General features: G+C 43.7%; 1 protein-coding gene across 3 annotated transcripts in view; it reads right to left on the reverse strand.

The window, feature by feature from the left end:
* LOC126091901 (ATP-binding cassette sub-family G member 1-like) overlaps window positions 1-20,907 on the reverse strand; it is an 816,748-nt gene that overhangs the window by 54,734 nt on the left and 741,107 nt on the right. For all 3 annotated transcript variants that reach the window (XM_049907201.1, XM_049907200.1, XM_049907202.1), the window contains 2 exons: window positions 16,681-16,861; window positions 2,322-2,467 (listed from right to left, as the gene is read on the reverse strand). In XM_049907201.1, the coding sequence (XP_049763158.1) occupies window positions 2,322-2,467; window positions 16,681-16,861 (327 nt within the window). The remainder of the gene's footprint in view (window positions 1-2,321; window positions 2,468-16,680; window positions 16,862-20,907) is intronic.

Below are 20,907 nucleotides of genomic sequence, written 5' to 3' on the forward strand. Positions count from 1 at the left end.
GACCGTGAGGGACTTTGTGAACTGAATCACTGAGTCTTGGAGCGAGCTGAAGTCAGATACAGTTTCTAAATCATGGAGAAAAGTTCTGCAGGAAAGCAGGTCTAACACAGAAACTGAAAATTCTGACTAAGAGGACAATCACCCGTTGTGTAATCTAACCAGAAGGTTGCCAGGCTGAGAAGAGGCAGAAAATGTGGAAATAACTGTGTGGTCAAATTCAGATGAACAGTTGGAAGTTACGTACTTTTGTGCAATTGGCACGGTTAACACCCCCCACGCAGTGTGAGAGTGAAGAGGCTGATGAGACTGAGACTGTACTGATGATGACTCACACCGACGGCTACACCGCACTTGGGGCCGCCATGCGGTGTGTGGAACAGCCTGAAGGCGACGCCAACCGACAGTCTGGTCTTCAGAAGGTAGCGTGGCGCTTACGCACGGAAAAGTTGCAGCTTCACCAAGCAAAAGACACTCCACCGTTATTTCACGAAGTAAATTATCACTAGACTTAAGTTAAAACCTTTATTCTGGAAACGTAAATGCTTCGGTGACCACTATTAAAAGTTCACAATTTGACGCTTTTATTCTTTTCGACATCGTTCTATTTCTTTTTCCCACATACAGGGTGACAATTATTGAACTTCACGAATGTTAGTTACAAACCACCGCATGCACACACTTAATTCAACATGGAAACGCCACTACAGATATTCAGATTTAGGTTATCACATGTTTGATGTGCCTGCCATTATTGGCGATGATGTGGCGCAGACGAATAGCGAAATTCTTCACGACCCGCTGAAGTGCCGGAACATCGATGCTGTTGATGACGTCCTGAATGGCTGTTTTCAGCTCAGCAATGGTTTGAGGTTATTGCTGTACACTTTGTCTTTAATATAGCCCCACAAAAAGGAGTCGAATGTGTTCAGATCCGGAGAATATGGCGGCCATTCGATGCCCATTCCAGTGGCTTCTGGGTTCCTCAGAGCCAGAAGGCGGTCCCCCAAGTGCTCCTCCAGAATATCAAACACTCTCCTGCTTCGATGTGGTCGAGCTCCGTCTTGCATGAACCATATCTTATCGAAATCAGGGTCACTATGGATAATGGGGATGCAATAATCTTCCAAAACTTTCACGTACGTTTCTTTAGTCACTGTGCCATCGAAGAATAGGGCACAGATTGTAGAATGAAATTTTCACTCTACAGTGTAGTGTGCGCTGATATGAAACTTCCTGGCAGATTAAAACTGTGTCCCGGACCCAAGTTCGAGTCTCGGTCCGGTACACAGTTTTAATCTGCCAGGAAGTTTCATATCAGCGCACACTCCGCTGTAGAGTGAAAATTTCATTCTAGAAACATCCCCCAGGCTGTGGCCAAGCCATGTCTCCGCAATATCCTTTCTTCCAGGAGTGCTAGTTCTGCAAGGTTCGCAGAAGAGCTTCTGTGAAGTTTGGAAGGTAGGAGACGAGGTACTGGCAGAAGTAAAGCTGTGAGGATGGAGCGTGAGTCGTGCTTGGGTAGCTCAATTGGTAGAGCACTTGTCTGCGAAAGGCAAGGTGCCGAGTTCGAGTCTCGGTCCGGCACACAGTTTTAATCTGCCAGGAAGTTTCATGGCACCGATTATTCCGTCACTGGACATTGCACACCACACAATCACCCGTTGAGGGTTAAGAGACTTCTCGATCGCGAAATGCGGATTCTCAGTCCCCCAAATGTGCTAATTTTGCTTACTGACCAACCCATCCGAATGAAAGTGGGCTTTGTCGCTAAACCAAACCATTAATGCGCATACTAATCCTCATCATGCCCTGCGGCCAACCGTGCAGTTTGAACGACCTAACGCAAATCGTTCAGAGTTATGACTATTTTCTTTCATATAGTTCAATAATTGTCACCCTGTAAATTTCGATAGACCGAGTTTGCAATAGTTCGAGGTGGTTATGGTCCTGTCGAAACTGTACTGTGTTGCGAAGACGTGACTTAGCCACAGCCTAGGGGAATGTTTCCAGCAAGAAGTTTAGAATGCAGAAGATGAGATACTGGCAGAAGTGATACTGTGAGGGCGGCTCACGTATCGCGCTTGTGTAGCTCAGTGGGCAGGGCACTTCCCCGCGAGAGGTGAAAGTCCAAGGTTCGAGACCCGATCCGACGTAAAGTTTTAATGTGCCAGGACGTTTTAGATAAATTTTTTTGATCTACCTGCAAGAAAAGAAACGCGTTCTCTCTCTCTCTCTCTCTCACTCACACTCACACACACACACACACACACACACACACACACACACAGGTATCACATTTACAGTTGAGGCGGCAGACTCACGTGGTTGGCTCGTCGAGGAAGATGACGGACGGGTTGCCGACGAGCTCCAGCGCGACCGCGAGCCTCTTACGCTGGCCGCCCGACAGCCGCCTCGTTAGCGTGTTGCGCTGCTCCAGCAGGCCCAGCATCTCCAGCAGCGACCGCGCCTGCGGCACCCAAAAGGCACACAGTCACCATCTGGACACGTCACGGCCTCCAAGGCGTGATTAAGAAGGCGTTATTTGCACACTGGCACAGTCCCGTGACTGCTTCAAGAGACGCCGAGGTCACACACCACTCACTCGCCGGGGGAATAGCCCAGTGGCTCGGAGCAAACGCTCTTACTAGAGAAGTCTCTCGGCTAGAACAGGAATTTGGTGTTCCAATTGTATTTAGAAGCTTTACGTACTGCTGTCATTACGATGGTGAAAGCATTCGATTGCGTTACTCTTGGTTTGCCCATTATCGGACTTTAAAAATATACATGTTGTTCCTCAACAAAATGCGTGAAACAATGTGCAGAATCACAATAGACACATTTGGCAAAAACAATATCTGGACCATCCTCAGAATCACATTCTTGAATTTAGCAGCTTGTACGGGGATATTGTACCCAGCCGCTTGCCAGGAATATTAAAGCATAGGCTGATACACTGGAACAGACAGCTGGTTATGAGCAATTCTACGCATTTTCATTATGAAATTCTATTTTCTAATTTAGCGTCAAAGTCACTGCAGAGAGCCCTTGTAGAGTGTGTTATCCTTTTAGCGTATATTTTTATTGCTGAAAAAAATGGCTCCAAAGGCTATACGTATTAGGTTTTTTTCGGTGGAATGATCATGCATTCAATGTCTTCACCCGCAAATGAATTATTTACTACTGTTGTTTTCTTGTGTCCACTCGAAGCGTCACAGAGTAGTGTATGTACCTCTGGTTATTTGCGACATTGTTCATGAAAAAGGATTTTAAATGGTCTTTTGACATTTTCTCATTTGTGCTAGCCTGCAAATGTATGTTTGATGGAAGACTGTTTTCGATGTCTTTTTAACTTTCGGGCCGAGAGTCTTTCCCAAAAACAAATGTGCGTTATTTTTGTTAGGTGTCCACTCATGGGAAGTCCAACATCTATTGCAAATTTATGAGGTACATGTTGTGCAGTCTGGACGAAGGCAGCTATTGATTTTTCGCCCTTTTTTAAGATAGTATCGCACCAGAGGTTGGTTCATATGTAATCCACTTTGATCAGTGTTCTAAATGCAGTATGGACGTATCTGGAAACGTGCAGTTTCGTGGATTACTTCTTCGACAAAAGGGGCCCCAGACTAGCGAATATCTTTTGTCTTCCTGTATATCTCTGGCTGTCATGAAAGCAATGATGTGTACGGCACATCCTTTAGTCTTCCTTGAGCCGTGCTATGAAAGCTGCAGAAAATTTATACTTTGGGTGCCCAATTTCTCTTGATTTTTGCATTGTCCAAAATTTCAGGTGAAAGTAATGGACACATTTTCCTTCATTCTTTGCTATGTAAAATTGCCTCTGCCAGGCACTTTACTGTGAATAGCAGAGTAGTCACTTAGATGTACATGAACATGTTGTTTTACCTCCACTTTTTCGATTGCCGTTGTTTCATCGAAATGGATGTTCATTATATCTTTTGTTCTCTACGTAATCAAACATTACTCTGATGTTCGATGTGCTTTTTATAGACTGATGTCTCTCCAATAAAGAGCTGTATGTAGCAACTTTACATAGAGGTGTACGATAATCATCACAAATACATTAAGACGTTCTTTCGAATTTTTAAAAAAAATACTAATGGTATTGGATTTCTTTTCTGGTGAAGATTCACAGGCACCACAACTGTTAACTTTTCTTGGAGCAGTACTGTTTCCGCCACTGCCACTAGCGCTACAATCTTCAACACTATTAATCGCGTTATCGTGGATAAAGACTTTATAGTAGTTTTCTTCATTCACTATCCTATCCAACGTAACTTCAGTTGAGCAATCAAGTGAATATACATGGATCTGAATAATCAGATCCACGAAAAACATTGCGCGAGTGTCATCATCCTGTCCTACACCGCCGTCCGTTGGACAACACCTTCTTATCTTGGATGGCACGATATTTGAAACATTCCAAACATTAATGGTTTCGTTAATTTTTGTTGTGTATGTATGACAGTACTGACACACGTACGCTTAACATATCAATTACTTGCTGCGGTACCTGATTGACTGGCTTATTAACCCCCCGCTCCCCTCCTCCATACAGGAAGCGCTGTTGAGTACGAACCAAGAGCAACACAATCACACGCCGTTGCAGGCGTGGTTAGAAACGTGAGACGGGTCCATGTATCAAATGTCTAAGTACACATTCCTGTTCGAGCCGAGAGATCTCCCTTGTTAGAAGATCGATTATCTAAAACAACTGAAGACATGGGAGGCGGGGCGGGATTCGGACAAATCATTTTTCGGATAACCGACCAATTACGAAAACATATTGTGCCAGTGTGCAAAGGAATGTCAAACAACGAAACAATGAACTGAAAACAAAACTGTAAATATATATTTTGTATAACATTATGTAACATAGTTTAAAAAGTTCACATTGCCATTAAAGTTCACATTGCCATTAAAGTTCACATTGCCATTAAAGTTCACATTGCCATTAAAGTTCACATTGCCATTAAAGTTCACATTGCCATTAAAGTTCACATTGCCATTAAAGTTCACATTGCCATTAAAGTTCACATTGCCATTAAAGTTCACATTGCCATTAAAGTTCACATTGCCATTAAAGTTCACATTGCCATTAAAGTTCAGGGAAATAAGGTCAATTAATTTTATGTTTTTAATTAACACGTTTCTATTAGGTCGCTTTCATGCCTGATACAATTTTTGTAGTTATTTCAAACTAACTTTCTGATGAGCTAGAGACTTGAAACTTTCAGCATAACTAGCTTTCGTGTCAGGTATGCGGCGGAGGGTACTTTGTTTTTCTGTCTGTTCGGTATAAATTTTCCGATGAGCTAGAGACTTAACACCTTCAACAATGGTCATTGTTGGATGACAATGCTATATTAACACGCTTTCTTGTCTGGTGTGTGGCAGAGGGTACTTTGTGTACCACTGCTATCTCCCTCTTTCCCTGTTCCAGTTGAGTGTGTCTCGTGGTTAGAACAATTGATGGTAAGCCTTAGTGTGAGCTCAAATTTCTCAAATTTTTACCTGCGCGGTCTTTTCGCAGTCTACACGCAGGAGGAAGCAGTATGTCGGTTGACTCAGATGAAGAGATATTGAAATAAACTTGAAATTTACAACATGTCTCTGTAGTAATCTCATCAAAATGTTTGAAATCGGGTAAAGGATTTCATATTAGAAAACAAGGTCATGAATTGGCGCTGTATTCACAAAGGAGCACACTAGAATATTAGGAAATGTGATGGCAGGTCGACTAACTAAAGGAGCAATAATCGTAGAATAGAGAGGATGCGAAACTTCCTCTTAATAACAATTTAATAAAATTTAGGAAAGTCATTATGCAAAACGGGGAGGCATACTTCCTGTAGGTGTGATATTACGTTGTTATTGCGCCAGGGATCCCTAGTTGGGCGTAGTGTGGCAGACAGAAATACAGTATGAAATTTGTAGTTATATTGGTGAGACTAAGGGCATAACTTGAAAATTTACGAAACATTTATTCTGACGCAACTGTGTCGCCTCATTGTTGTGTGATTGTGGAGCGGTGGAGGACGTGAATAACATGATCCTTAGCTACAACGTCATACTTTCAGACATGAAGAGAAATCCGATTTACCGAGACAGATTGTCACGAATAAAAACAGAGTAAGTTTGAAAATAAGCTTCAAACCCAATTGCCCATAAGACTAAAATAATGTACAGGCAAATGGGTTGGTGTTGCTACGTCAGGCTGGGAATTTGGGTCAGAAAGGAAGCGTGTTCGGATGACCTAGATGGTCATCGCTCGCGAAAAGCGGAAAATCCAGGTTCAAATTCCGGTCTGGCACAAATTTTCACCAGTTACCATGCATATATTCAATGCCCAAATGCCGCTAACTTTTGGAAGAATTGAAAATAGTACAATTTACCAGCGATGTCCTGGAGCTAGTTGATGATTTTTTGTATATAGCAGTTGAAAGTAGGAACTGGGTAGACAGAAAAAGACATAAATAGAATAATAATTATGTTCTGGAGTGCAAGTGTTACATTAGATAAAATCTGTAAAATTGTGTCTGAAACGGGAAGTTTTCAGGCAGAGTGAATAATCGCCTCGGATTTTTGCCACTGAGGCATTGATTTGCAATTCAAAAAGTCGAAGGATGTCTAATGAGCGATACAAGGACGTATGTTAGAAATTACTAACAGAGATTAAAAATAAAACAAGTGGATGAGGGAACAGACTAGAGCCGAAAGCATAGCCGTAGCTATAACGAAAATTAAATGAAGCTGGGCATGCACGCGCATCGCATTGTTGGGGACCGTCTCTGTTTCCTAAAGCTTATATCCTCGTAGGGGTTCGTTGTTTACAGATTTATTACAGTTTAACTTCGTGGGTAGATGCTCTTTCTGTCGCTGTAGCTGGTAGATTAGCTGAGCGCGGAAACTGTGAGCGTCGTCTGTATGGGAATTACGTAAATTTTGTTCTGTGTGTTGTGTTTTTATCTGTCTGTGCACCGTAAGAGGCTTATATTGGGGATCAGCCCAGCATTTGCCAAAATCAGTGTGGAGAACCAACTGAAAACCACACTCGGGCTGTACGATGTACAGGGTCCGCCGCACGGATTGGATCTGGGTCTGGCCCACATGCCTGTCTCACCAACTAGCGTACTGCGGGTTGAACTATACGAACAGGTGTATCGCTGAAGACTGTAGAGTATCGAAAACTCTGCAAGAGGATACTTTTACTCAACAGGCGGATGTTAATTGCTTGATGGATATAAAAAATCCAAGCTGAAATCTATGTTAGTTATACGTTATACACTCAGGTGACGAAAGTCATGACATAGCGATATGTACAAATACAGATGACGGTAGTATCACTTACATAAGGTATAAAAGTGCAGTGCATTGGAGGAGCTCTCATTTATACTAAACTGATTCATGTGAAAAGGTTTCTTACGTGATTACTGCCGCATGACGGGAATTAACAGACTTCCAATGGCGAATGATAGTTGAGCTACACGTTTGGGACATTCCTTTTCCGAAATCGCCAGTGTATTCAATATTTCGAGATCCCAGACAACGCAGTGGCCGACGGCCTTCACTTAACGACCGAGCGCAGCGGCGTTGCGTGGAGTTGTCAATGCTAACAGATAAGTAACTTGTGAAATAAACGCAGAAATCAATGTGGGACGTACGACCAACGTATCTGTTAGGACAGTGCGGAGAAATCTGACTATGGCAGCAGACGACCGATGAGAGTGCCTTTGCTAATAGCAGGACCTCATCTGCAGCGCCTCTCCTGGGTTCTGACCATATTGCTTCGACGTAGACTTATGGAAAACATTCGCCTGGTCAGATGAGTCCCAATTTCAGTTGGTAGGAGCTGATGATAGGGTTCGAGTGCGGGGGTGACTCCAAGAAGCCATGGACACAAGGTATTGTGCAAAGCTGGTGGTGGCTCCATAAGGGTGTGGGCTGTGTTTACATATAATGGACTGGATTCTCTGATCCAACTGAATCGATCGTTGCTTATTACTGGTTATCTTCGGCTACTTGTTCCTAAAGATCGATGAAATTTTTATGGATGACAACGCGCCATTTCACCGGCCCATTGATTTGAAGAACAATCTGGAAATTTCGAGAGGATGATTTGGCCACCCAGATCGGCCGACGTGAATCCCATCGAACGTACAAATCCAGAGGTCAGTTAGCGCAAAAAATCCTGCACCGGCAACACTTTCGCAATTAAGGGCAGCTATAGAGGCAGCGTGGCTCAGTATTTCTGCAGGGGACTTAGGACGACTTCTTCCTCACGCCACGTTCAGTTGCTGCACTATGGCGGGAAAAAGGAGGTCTGATAAGATATTAGGCGGTATCCCATGACTTTTGTCACCTCATTGTAAAGCTGTTGTTTTGAATGGTATATACATACAGGGTGTTTCAAAAATGACCGGTATATTTGAAACGGCAATAAAAACTAAACGAGCAGCGATAGAAATACACCGTTTGTTGCAATATGCTTGGGACAACAGTACATTTTCAGGCGGACAAACTTTCGAAATTACAGTAGTTACAATTTTCAACAACAGATGGCGCTGCAAGTGATGCGAAAGATACAGAAGACAACGCAGTCTGTGGGTGCGCCATTCTGTACGTCGTCTTTCTGCTGTAAGCGTGTGCTGTTCACAACGTGCAAGTGTGCTGTAGACAACATGGTTTATTCCTTAGAACAGAGGATTTTTCTGGTGTTGGAATTCCACCGCCTAGAACACAGTGTTGTTGCAACAAGATGAAGTTTTCAACGGAGGTTTAATGTAACCAAAGGACCGAAAAGCGATACAATAAAGGATCTGTTTGAAAAATTTCAACGGTCTGGGAACGTGACGGATGAACGTGCTGGAAGGGTAGGGCGACCGCGTATGGCAACCACAGAGGGCAACGCGCAGCTAGTGCAGCAGGTGATCCAACAGCGGCCTCGGGTTTCCGTTCGCCGTGTTGCAGCTGCGGTCCAAATGACGCCAACGTCCACGTATCGTCTCATGCGCCAGAGTTTACACCTCTATCCATACAAAATTCAAATGCGGCAACCCCTCAGCGCCGCTACCATTGCTGCACGAGAGACATTCACTAACGATATAGTGCACAGGATTGATGACGGCGATATGCATGTGGGCAGCATTTGGTTTACTGACGAAGCTTATTTTTACCTGGACGGCTTCGTCAATAAACAGAACTGGCGCATATGGGGAACCGAAAAGCCCCATGTTGCAGTCCCATCGTCCCTGCATCCTCAAAAAATACTGGTCTGGGCCGCCATTTCTTCCAAAGGAATCATTGGCCCATTTTTCAGATCCGAAACGATTACTGCATCACGCTATCTGGACATTCTTCGTGAATTTGTGGCGGTACAAACTGCCTTAGACGACACTGCGAACACCTCGTGGTTTATGCAAGATGGTGCCCGGCCACATCGCACGGCCGACGTCTTTAATTTCCTGAATGAATATTTCGATGATCGTGTGATTGCTTTGGGCTATCCGAAACATACAGGAGGCGGAGTGGATTGGCCTCCCTATTCGCCAGACATGAACCCCTGTGACTTCTTTCTGTGGGGACACTTGAAAGACCAGGTGTACCGCCAGAATCCAGAAACAATTGAACAGCTGAAGCAGTACATCTCATCTGCATGTGAAGCCATTCCGCCAGACACGTTGTCAAAGGTTTCGGGTAATTTCATTCAGAGACTACGCCATATTATTGCTACGCATGGTGGATATGTGGAAAATATCGTACTATAGAGTTTCCCAGACCGCAGCGCCATCTGTTGTTGAAAACTGTAACTACTGTAATTTCGAAAGTTTGTCTGCCTGAAAATGTACTGTTGTCCCAAGCATATTGCAACAAACGGTGTATTTCTATCGCTGCTCGTTTAGTTTTTATTGCTGTTTCAAATATACCGGTCATTTTTGAAACACCCTGTATCAGCAACCAACTGAGTTGAATAATCATCTAGTTGTAACTGATTACCATCTGCGTAAAATTATTTTGATTTGTGTATGTATTATTCTGTTATGTATGAATTACATGTATTGATAAGATTTGTATGCCTGCCTTTTAACAAATACATAACACACAGGACCCTCCAGTCTCTATGTGGATGCCATCTTGGATAGATTACGGATTTTATAAGGCGTTCTCCTCTGCAACGTGTAAGAACACCAAAAGTTTCCGTCTTTTGACAAATATTTCACACGCACAACTACTGTGATAAAACAGTGACTAACAAGCGTTCACGAGCAGCTACGGCAACTAATTCTTCATTCTTGTTGAAAGAAAGACCTCCGCGCAACTTTTTAGTGTTACTTGGAAGTGGGCACAGAAAACTGGAAACCTCAATATGACTGAATATATCACCTAGAGCTGAATTAACCTTGATGGCACAGACTGAGTGTACTGACACTGAAGAAAAAAAATGTTGACTACTATCTCCCTAAATAAAAAATTCATTTCGTCCACTTAAAATTATGACCTTAAAATTGGGACCTATGATCTATGTTAGTCGCACTTCACAAGGAGCGTTGTACGTAATTTCATTGCGATATATTTCAAAAGTTATTACACACTGTCTATGTAGTTTTCAAATTTCTTCCAAAGACAAAATCTGAGGTGAAATTCACTTTATAAAGCGAAGTGTGCAAAAGCCAGCGAGGAGGTAATATTTTATAATGAACGTAGGTTCAATTCTTTTAATTTACTTACGCGTTCATAAGATTCGGAAACAATTTTTCAGTTCTGATCAGGTTTCAGAACATTTTCAGAGTTTGCATTCCTGTGTAGCACAGTGAATCTGGTTCAAATGCACAGTGAAAAATTCACGAAGACAAATGCGAGATGGACCTAGATTCATTTGTTTCTAATAGCCACTACGTAGGAGTTGGACAAAAATACAGAAGCACACCGAGAAATGTATGACCTATATCTACATGGATACTCTGCGAATCACACTTAAGTGCCTGGCAGAGGGTTCATGGAAACACTTTCACAGTAATTCTCTTTTATTCTTGGGCCTTCATGGCCTGTTCGGGAGGAGTTTTACTGGATCATTAGAAAGAACAGTATACCGCAGTGTATTTGATCGAAAGGCGATATCTCATTGAGATGATGGACCAAAAGTTTGTATTTTAAAAGGCCAATGTAGGAAGCTGAACGTTGCCTCCTTGAAAGTATCATCCCTGCCTCTCTCTTCTACAATTCCGAGAAACCTTAGAACTGTGGGATGAAGCGATTACCCCTGACGGAAAGTCCCGCCTCATTATGAAATAATATGTATCTAGTGTGTGTGGTGATCGATGTTGAGAAATGAATGAACAGTGTAGCACTAGCTTTTCATATTATTACATAATTCTTCTTTGGAAAACAGTCCTGTAAACTGCGGATAAACCGAATGAGGTTGCGCTGTTTTAAACTGACTGATTTTGTATTCCGGAGGATGTAGGGTCTAGTCTCTATCCGGCTAAGCTGATTTAGATTTTCCTTGGTTTCCGCAAACCCCAGGCAAATGCCGGAATGGTTCCCACTATAAGGCCACGGCCGACTACCTATCCTGTCCCTGTCAACAGTACCTGTATGTAAACGGTTGTATATATTAACTACGGCTTTTTTTGTCTTAATATACCGTAATATCAAGACATGGCAAACATGCTTGTAAAAGTGGTCTACGGATATTTAAACCACCATAATAATTACAACTACTACTATTACACTTCTATTATTGAACCAGTTCGCTCGGTTATAGCTGTGAGTTTCGCAACGGGGAATACACTCAAATGGAAAGTTACCATTAAATTTCACAGGCTGCATAATTGTAAAGATACCCTGATTTCTGCTCATGGGAGCATAGCGTCCTACCTTGACAAGTGCCGTTACGCCACAAATGGGTAAGCAACGAGGACACATTTTTTGGTGAAATTTTCATGAATCGTGAGCACACGAAGGACAGTGCGTTTCGCGTGTTTTCCCGCCCAGAAGACCCCTGTTGTTAACGCATACGGCGGAACAGTAAAAGAGTGTCAGTGCTTTCACCAGTACGAAGAGTACCCGCATACCAAGTCTGTCGACCCCAAACAATTATAACATTCAACGACAACGAGGTTGCGCAGCTCAATGAATCAGGCACAATGGCTCTTCTAACAGCCGATTAACTACTTGCCACCGTTCATCCATGTTGATGTGTGCATCCATTCATTAACATTCAATTTTCGTGAACGCATACGTAACACAGGCCAATCAGGATGTCACTGTGTCTTAATCTCTGAAATGGTTGTTAATTTTATCAAAAGACATTATTGTTGATAAACGCCTGACGCAGTTAATGGTGACGTACATCTGAAGTGGTATTCATAGTACTTGTTCCGAAACACCAAGAAAGGAAAAAAAGTAGAAATGAGTGTAATACTATTGTTTTAAAGTGTTGGACTGCTGAAGGGATCAAATTTGAGTTGCAAGGCTGCGCCACTACTGAACGCCACTGATGTGTCAACGTTGCCTTGAAAGCATTTACGATGTAAATCAGTTCGGCATTCCAATTAAGGTCACCACATAGAATATCGTAAAAAAAAATCAGTGATATGGTAATGCAAGACAGCCGACTGAAAATGCTCTAGATGGCTCAGGCATATATGAATAAATTTAATGAAAAGCGACCAAGATGGACACGTAAGTGTTCTTTCCATTATATCAAACTGGGAAAATATTGCCTTTGAAAATCTCTCCTGCCATCGAGATTTAAATCGCTTATCTTTGAATTAGAGCAACTGGAAAGTTACGTTATAGGGGCTTCAGGTACAAGGGTGGATCAGTACTGACTGGGGAGCTCCAGTCCCGTATTAAGGCGACATCTTGATTGTGTGGCTACTGTTCCAGCTGCACCGCTTCGTGGTGACCAAAAGGGAGTAAAGATGCAGCAGGGGGGGGGGGGGCTTCAGAGGTAATGGAGGGAAGTTTGCGCAGCATGGTAGTGGAAGTCAGGAACTATGGATTTGATGACTTGAAATATTTTAACGGGAAAGTTGAGTGAGGCTAGAAAGATACTTCTTGATTTTTAACATTAATATTTAGCAGTTGAGGAATTCTGGACCAGATCGGCGCAGGACAAAGGAATGAGTTGGAGTCTGATGGTTGTTGTGGCGAATATCACAGGTTCAGAAATGTTGAGTTCATGGTTGGTTGGCTGATTCGGGGGAGGGGACCAAACAGCGAGATCATCGTTCCAATCGGATTGGGGAAGGAAGTCGGCCGTGTCCTTTCAAAAGAACCATCTCGGCATTTGCCTGAAGCGATTTAGGGAAATCACGAAAAACCTATATCAGGATGGCCGGATGCGGGTTTGAACCGTCGTCCTCCCGAATGCGAGTCCAGAGTGTTAACCACTGCGCCACCTCTCTCGGTGTTCATGAATGGAATTTTTTGGCTTCCAGGATCGTTTCAGTGTGTGATCAAAAATTCCGTTAACATTTGAAAATGCACTACTTCATGGAATAATGTAGACAGAGACATAAAACTTGACATAAATGTCTGAAATTCCATGGATTTTACTGTAAACAAAAACGAGTGCAAAACCCAACCAACAGATGGAGCTGGACAGAACATGCTAGCGACGCCGGATGAGAACCGTGCATAAACTGTCGGCGTGAAAGGCCGATATGTTACAGAATCGCATCATCCCTAGCCTGCTTGGTAAATACCTGCTAGAATGTATGCAAGATGGTGCTCCGCCCCATATTGCTACACGTGTTAAAGATTGCCTGCCCACATCTCTTGGTGAGGACCGCGAGCTGAAGCGTCACTTTCGTTATGCTTGGCCTCCCAGGAGCCAAACCTCAAACCGACCTCAAATCGCAAGTCTATCGTAAACGTCCAACCTCATTAGGGATGCTAAAAGACAATATCCGACGGTAATTACTCACCATATCCACCGATGTATGCTGTACAATGCTGTTCATAACACTGTCCCTCACTACAGGTATTGTTGATGAATGAAGGCCGACATGTTTAGCATTTGTTATAATGCTAAAAATCAATTTTTATGCTAATTATTGCTTTTGTAGCATATGACACGCCATGTATTGGTCATTTTGTACACTTTGGTATGGTGTCAATGAAACTATGTTATTTCAAGTAAGTGTGTCAATTATTACCTCTCTACCTACATTATTTCGTGAAGTACTGAATTTTCAAATGTTAACGGACTTTTGGCGCACCCTATATATTTCACACTGGCGAAATATTGCTGGTGAAAATTTCTGCTAAAATTTGAACTGGCTACCTCTGAAACGGAGACGCTATACGGTGATGATATGGAGGCTTCAGATATGTGGGTGGGTTAGCAATGAATAGAGAGGTACAGTGCCACGTAGGAGGCAACAGCTTGGAGGTGTGGCTACAGTACCTGCTGTAGCGCCTCCTAAGGGCCAAAAGTAAGCAAGGATGCAGGGTGGCCAATGGTTATGGAGGTTGGTTTGTTGTGGCTGTAAGACGCAAAGCAACTGAGGTCATAAACGCCCAAATCATGACTTAAAATAGATGGTTTTCTAGGGAATGCATACCGTGGTTCATAAAGTTAGTTGACACATTGGTGCATAAGCGGCATTATTATGAATAGTGTTCAAATGTGTGTGAATTCTTAAGGGACCAAACTGCTACGGTCATCGGTCCATAGTCTTACACACTACTTAAACTAACTTAGACTAAGTTACGCTAAGAACAACACACACACCCATGCGCGAGGGGGAAGTCGAACCTCCAACGGGGGGGAGGGGGGGGGGGAGCCGTACGAACCGTGGCAAGACGCCCCAGACCGCGCGGCTATGAATAGTGAATGCGAGCCTGCAACGGTAGGTTAAAGAGAAACAAAGATAGGGAAAAGATAACATGAACAAGAGTAAAAATTTGTAGAGCAGCCGGTGTTGATGGTACAAAATTAAATCTGCTTCATTTTGTCACAGCGAGTAAAGAGTACAACACATTCTCAGCCTGTGGTGCCCTCGGATAATTCAGGTGGCAAACACATAGTGAATAAAGTGGAGGTGTTAAAAACAGACATTGGGTTAGAAAATGACGCACCGTCAGCGGTTCCTTGCAGTGAGAGCAAAGTGATGCGGGATCGCCGCTTAACAGATGACGATGGTTAAAAAGACAGTGTCCTGTTCTTAGTCCAGTTAAAATTATCTCCTCGCGACAAGACGGACGAGAGGAAGTCGCCCAAGCTCCCTGATCATGTTCCCGCTGAGAGATGACCTGTGTTTTCATCAGGAAAGCTGTTAATCGTCCGAGGGGATAGAAGTGCAGCCATGGCAGCAGCATCAGCAGCCTAACTCCCCAGCATGACCTGGAATACAAATGAACGACTAATTGGTGCCAGCATCAGCGAAAGGTTGAAGGCACCCCAGGATCCACTGTACTAAAAACGAAGATACATGTACCGGGTGATCAAAAAGTCAGTATAAATTTGAAAACTGAATGAATCACGGAATAATGTAGGTAGAGAGGTACATATTGACACATGACATGGGGTTTTATTAGAACCGAAACATACAAAAGTTCAAAAAATGTCCGACAGATGGCGCTTCATCTGATAAGAATAGCAATAATTAGCATAACAAAGTACGACAAAGCAAAGATTATGTTCTGTACAGGAAATGCTCAATATGTCCACCATCATTCCTCAACAATAGCTGAAGTCGAGGAATAATGTTGTGAACAGCACTGTAAAGCATGTCCGGAGTTATGGTGAGGCATTGGCGTCGGATGTTGTCTTTCAGCATCCCTAGAGATGTCGGTCGATCACGATACACGTGCGATTTCAGGTAACACCAAAGCCAATAATCGCACGGACTGAGGTCTGGGTACCTGGGAGGCCAAGCATGGCGATTGTCATGCGCAGTCACTGACGTTTTGCTGTCCAGCGCCATCTGTCGGACATATTGTGAACTCTTTTTTTTTTTTTTTTGTTCTTATAAAACCCCACGTCATTCCAAGTATGTGTGTCAATTTCTACCTCTCTATCTACATTATTCCGTGATTTATTCAGTTTTCAAATTTATACTGACTTTTTGATCACTCGGTATATTGCACAGAGGCTCAGGAGGATACCGAGGGAATCTGAACATACAACAGATTAGAGTTTCCGTGTCGCCAGATGTAGGAGCTGACCAGATAAAGGGCAAACAGCTCTGCAGTAGAAATCAAGCACTGGTATGTGACACAACAATTAAAAATCACACCGGGAAGCTTTGGAAGTCAGAAAATGTTGGTTTGATGATTACAGAAACTTTTCGTGGGATGAGTTTGGTGGTGTTGTGGTGAAGGAGATTTGTTTTAAAATTCGAAACATAAGGTATTTTAGGATAGAACAAAGGAATGAGCGGGAGTTTGGAGAGTGGATTTTATTGGTTCAGGAATCTCACGTTCGTGTGAGGCTTTGTTTGGCTTCCGGGATGGGTGAAGTATTTGTGATCCTTAATATCACACCTGCAAGATATAGCTGATGACCTCCAATATTCGAACAGGCTACCTCTGAATCAGAGCCACTGCACGGTGGTGCTACACAGGCTCCAACTACAGGGGTGGATCAGTGTTGTGAGCTCCATACGATGTGGTATTTAGGACGTCAGGTGGCAGGCGCGCCTACAGTACCTGCTGTAGCGCCTCCTGGTGCCCGCAGCCCAGCTTGAGCCTCGCGGCGAGCACGAGCGCCTCCAGTGGCGTGACGGCGGGCCGCAGCCGGTCGTCCTGCTGGATGTAGACGGATTGACGCCGGAACGCTGGCCCACACCGCACACCGTTGGCCCGCACGTCGCCTTCCGCGCCACGAGTCCTGTCAGGCACACAGCAACGTATGAGATCATCAGCTGCACGCCAAGAACTCCCGCAGGATTCTGCTCTTAACCAGAGTTGTAAAACTACCGTAGGCTACCGTAGACCATCATGAGTAATCGCACACTACGGTGGTTTTCCCAGTAGCTTTCGTCAGTTAAGATCGTAATAGCTTTACCTGTACTTTAGGTGTGTAGCATACCTATCGGGCGTTGCCTCATTTCGATAGCTTTGTTTGAAAAAAAAAAAAAAAAAAAAATTGGATCAAATGGCTCTGAGCACTACGGTACTTAACTTCTGAGGTCAACAGTCCCCGAGAACTTAGAACTACTTAAACCTAACCAACCTAAGGACATCACACACATCCATGCCCGAGGGAGGATTCGAACCTGCGGCCGTAGCGGTCACGCGGTTCCAGACTGAAGCGCCTAGAACCGCTCAGCCACACCGGTCGGCTCGCTTTGTTTTCGAATGCAATTAGTGTCTTATTAGATTTCCCTAGAAACTAGAAGCGATGAACTGACAATAACCTGAGTGATGGAGAGTATAAAGGGTCGTGTAACCTACGGAACATTTATGGTCACCACAGCTTTTCTGTCTATGGCTTAAAAATAAACAGCATTTATAGCAAAATTAAAATTATCAATACTTAATTCAGCTTTTATTCGAAAATTGTTGATCTGTTACGTGAAACAGAGGGATGTTGTAGTACAAATAAAAAAACAATACAGATATTTTATACAGCGCGAGGAAAAGGAATTTCCTAAAAAAAAGATAAAATATATAATAAAATGCAAAACAAAAACATATCAAACATCTCTTCCACACGTCGTCGAGCTTATATAACACACGTTTCTGTTATTCATAAACAACTTTCGCACTTATCAATAATAACAGGAAACTCGTGGCTCTGATCATGATGAAAAAGATTCTATTGAGTACGAAAAATAAAAATAGTAGTATAGGTTTTTTATGTTTGTGCATGTAAACTACACTTGCATCAAACGTACTTGCTTCGGTTACGTAAAAGCGCAGAAGTTAGGCGATCAACTAATAGTTATTACTTATAAAATACAAGCTATATTTTGTAAGGATACAGAATACACAGTGGACTAACACTAACGATGTGCGCGGTGCTAATTTGTGAAAAAAAGTGGTCGGCTCCCAGTTTCTCTCTCACTCCTTCATTTATGTCTTTTTCCCTACCAATGATAACAATACTACCGGTAATTCTAACATTTACTACGTACCAAAACGTCCGAACCGTAGTTTTGGTGGAGCGCAACTCTACTGTTAATATACTGCTGACCATTAAAAATGCAACGCCATGGAGGCACCTTGTAATAAACGGTATACTGATATTAGGGGTACTACACTACTGCATGCTCGGATAAGCAAGTCATAAACATTTCAGCGCAACTGCAACAGAAGTAGAGTCAACTACACAGAAAAAAACCGAACACTTGCGAATTGGACTCGCGCTCTAGGGTTCCGTACAAACTTAATTATGTATACAGATAATAACAACAATTTCGTGTGGCTCAACGGCCTGGTCCGAGTCTTTCTATTGGGTGCAACTTCAGCGACTTGCGTGTCCCTAACTTACCCCAAGTATCCAAATGGGGAAAGAGGACCTACAGTTCAACGTGGAATCCCTACCACGTGTTGTTCCTGACGACTCTTAACATCGTTGAGAGGTGAGGAATAGGTTAAAACGAAGACTGAAAAGTCTGTGGCCCAACCGAGATTCAATTTTGCGACTATGGGTTACCAGGTACGAGCTTTACCGCCAGACCACCAGGCCCGACATGTAAATGGACACTTCATCCATAAATTTCGCCGAATGAGTTTGCGAATATCAAAATATGTAACATATATGGCCCTAATGTCTGACTGCATTGACTTAGAAGCTTAAATTTTTTAGACCGCCAAGGGACTGTAGATCTCAGTACCCGACATAAATTTCAAGTTGATACATATACTCGTTCCTGAGAAAAAGGGGTCTTAACAATACGGACAGACAGACGGACGGACAGACAGGCAAATGCACAATAAAGGGGCAAAAAAGTTTTATCTACATGTGATATAATAACAAATTAACAATTTTCGGATTTCGTGTGAAGAAAACTTATGTTACACTGAGACGTTCAAAATCATTACGAAACGTGATATTCGTGATCTATGCAACGAATTTTAATGTTATGCAATGTAATGATTGCCACCCCAATTAGCGTATCATACCAGAAGCACCCTCTCCCCTACTTCGCGATAGTACAGAGCTTGCTGCCCTTCTTAAAACTTCCTCGACGCCCTCCGTCAGTCCCATCTGATGCGGATCTGAAAACGCAATGTAGGATACGATATACATGGCCCAGTCGCATTAATGTGACCACCGCCTACGTTCGATGTCAACGTGCGATAACCACTCACAAATGGCAAGTGGAAGCTTTAGCAATGGAGAGTATATAAAAAGTATCGGGGTGGGGGTGGGGGGAGGGCGACGGAGGAAACAGTGCAGTCGTCCTCGTAATGCGGAAACACAGCGATTTATTTGACGTCCAAAAAGGCATGATCACTGGTTTTAGAGGCAAAGGCGGAAGCATTTCCGAAACAGCAAAGTTTGTGAACTGTTCGCGTGGCGCCGTGGTTAAAGTGTACCGTGCTAGGCGAAATGGCGATATCCAAAACCAGCGCAGAGGCAGCCGTGGTACACCACGGACCATAGATGAAAGGGGTGAACGACGACTGCGCATATGTGTACGGGCGAGAAGACGTGCAACTGGTGAGCAACTGATCACCCAGACGAATCAAGCGGCCATCAACAATGTCTCCTGAACGAGCGTTCAGCGAAATTTGTTGCGTATGGGCCTCTGCAGCGGACGCGTGGTTCATGACTGCTGTTCGTTAGCGACGAAGGTTGGAATTTGCACGCCAATACGGCAACCGGACTCCACTGAGTTGCGACGGGTGACCTTTTCAGATTAATCACACTTAATGCTCATCGGCGCGAAACGTCTGAAAGCGAACACCTCGCAGAAATCGTAGGAAGGGTCCACACCGGAAGAGGGAGCATTGTGACCTGGGTAATATTTTCGTAGAATTCTCTGAATGACGTTGTCATCCTGGAAGGCACAATGGATCATCTCAAGATTGCATCTGTACTTTCGAACCATATCCTCCCGTATTTGCACTTCCTTTTTCCCCGGTACGATGTCGTCTATCAGTAGGACAATGAGACGTACCACAAAGGTCGCAGTGTACGTGCGTGGTTCGAAGAGAACCAGGATATGTTTACCATACTCCCATGCCTATCAACTGCCCGGATTTGAACCCATTCGAGAATTTGTGGTAACACTTTGATCAGGCTATTCGTGCCGTGGCACCTCAACGGGGAAACCCAGCGCATCTAGCCACGGCAGTGGAGTCGGCATGGTTCCACATCGCTGTTGGTACCTTCCAGAACTTCGTTTACTCTCCCCTTCACGTCTCGCAGCGGTCGGTGCTGCAAAAGGTGGTTATTCAGGGTGACTGGGCGGTGTAATTTTCAACTTGATACCCCTGCCCGTTCCTGAGAAAAAGGAGTCATAACAGACGAACGTACTGACAGACACAGCGATCATACATTCTTTCAGGGTTCCGTAGTTTTCGGTTGAGGGACAAAACCCTAAAAATTACGTTGAATGTCCGTTTTTTGTGAGAAAATGGTTTTATGCATTATGTAAGAACGAGAAACGCCCACCAGCACATTTTGGAATTCGACAGACGCAAGATCGTGGCCCATCGCGACCTCGGCTCACCGTTCCGCTATATTGCTGCTCGCTTGGGTTAGGATCCCACGACGCCAGGCAAATGTAGAGTATATGGGTTGGGAACGGCCGTGGTCAGCGGTACCCAAGATATCAGCGGCGTTCACGACTAGCACCCGAGAGCATGCAGAGTGGTACCACCTAGGTTGAGTCAGGAAATGAGGTTGTTCCCAGCATGATAAGAATGCACACGGACAATGCGACTTCGTCTGGAACATCACGGGTTGCCACCGTAGAGACT

This window comes from Schistocerca cancellata, chromosome 7, assembly GCF_023864275.1.
Source record: "Schistocerca cancellata isolate TAMUIC-IGC-003103 chromosome 7, iqSchCanc2.1, whole genome shotgun sequence".
NCBI classification, from domain to species: domain Eukaryota; kingdom Metazoa; phylum Arthropoda; class Insecta; order Orthoptera; family Acrididae; genus Schistocerca; species Schistocerca cancellata.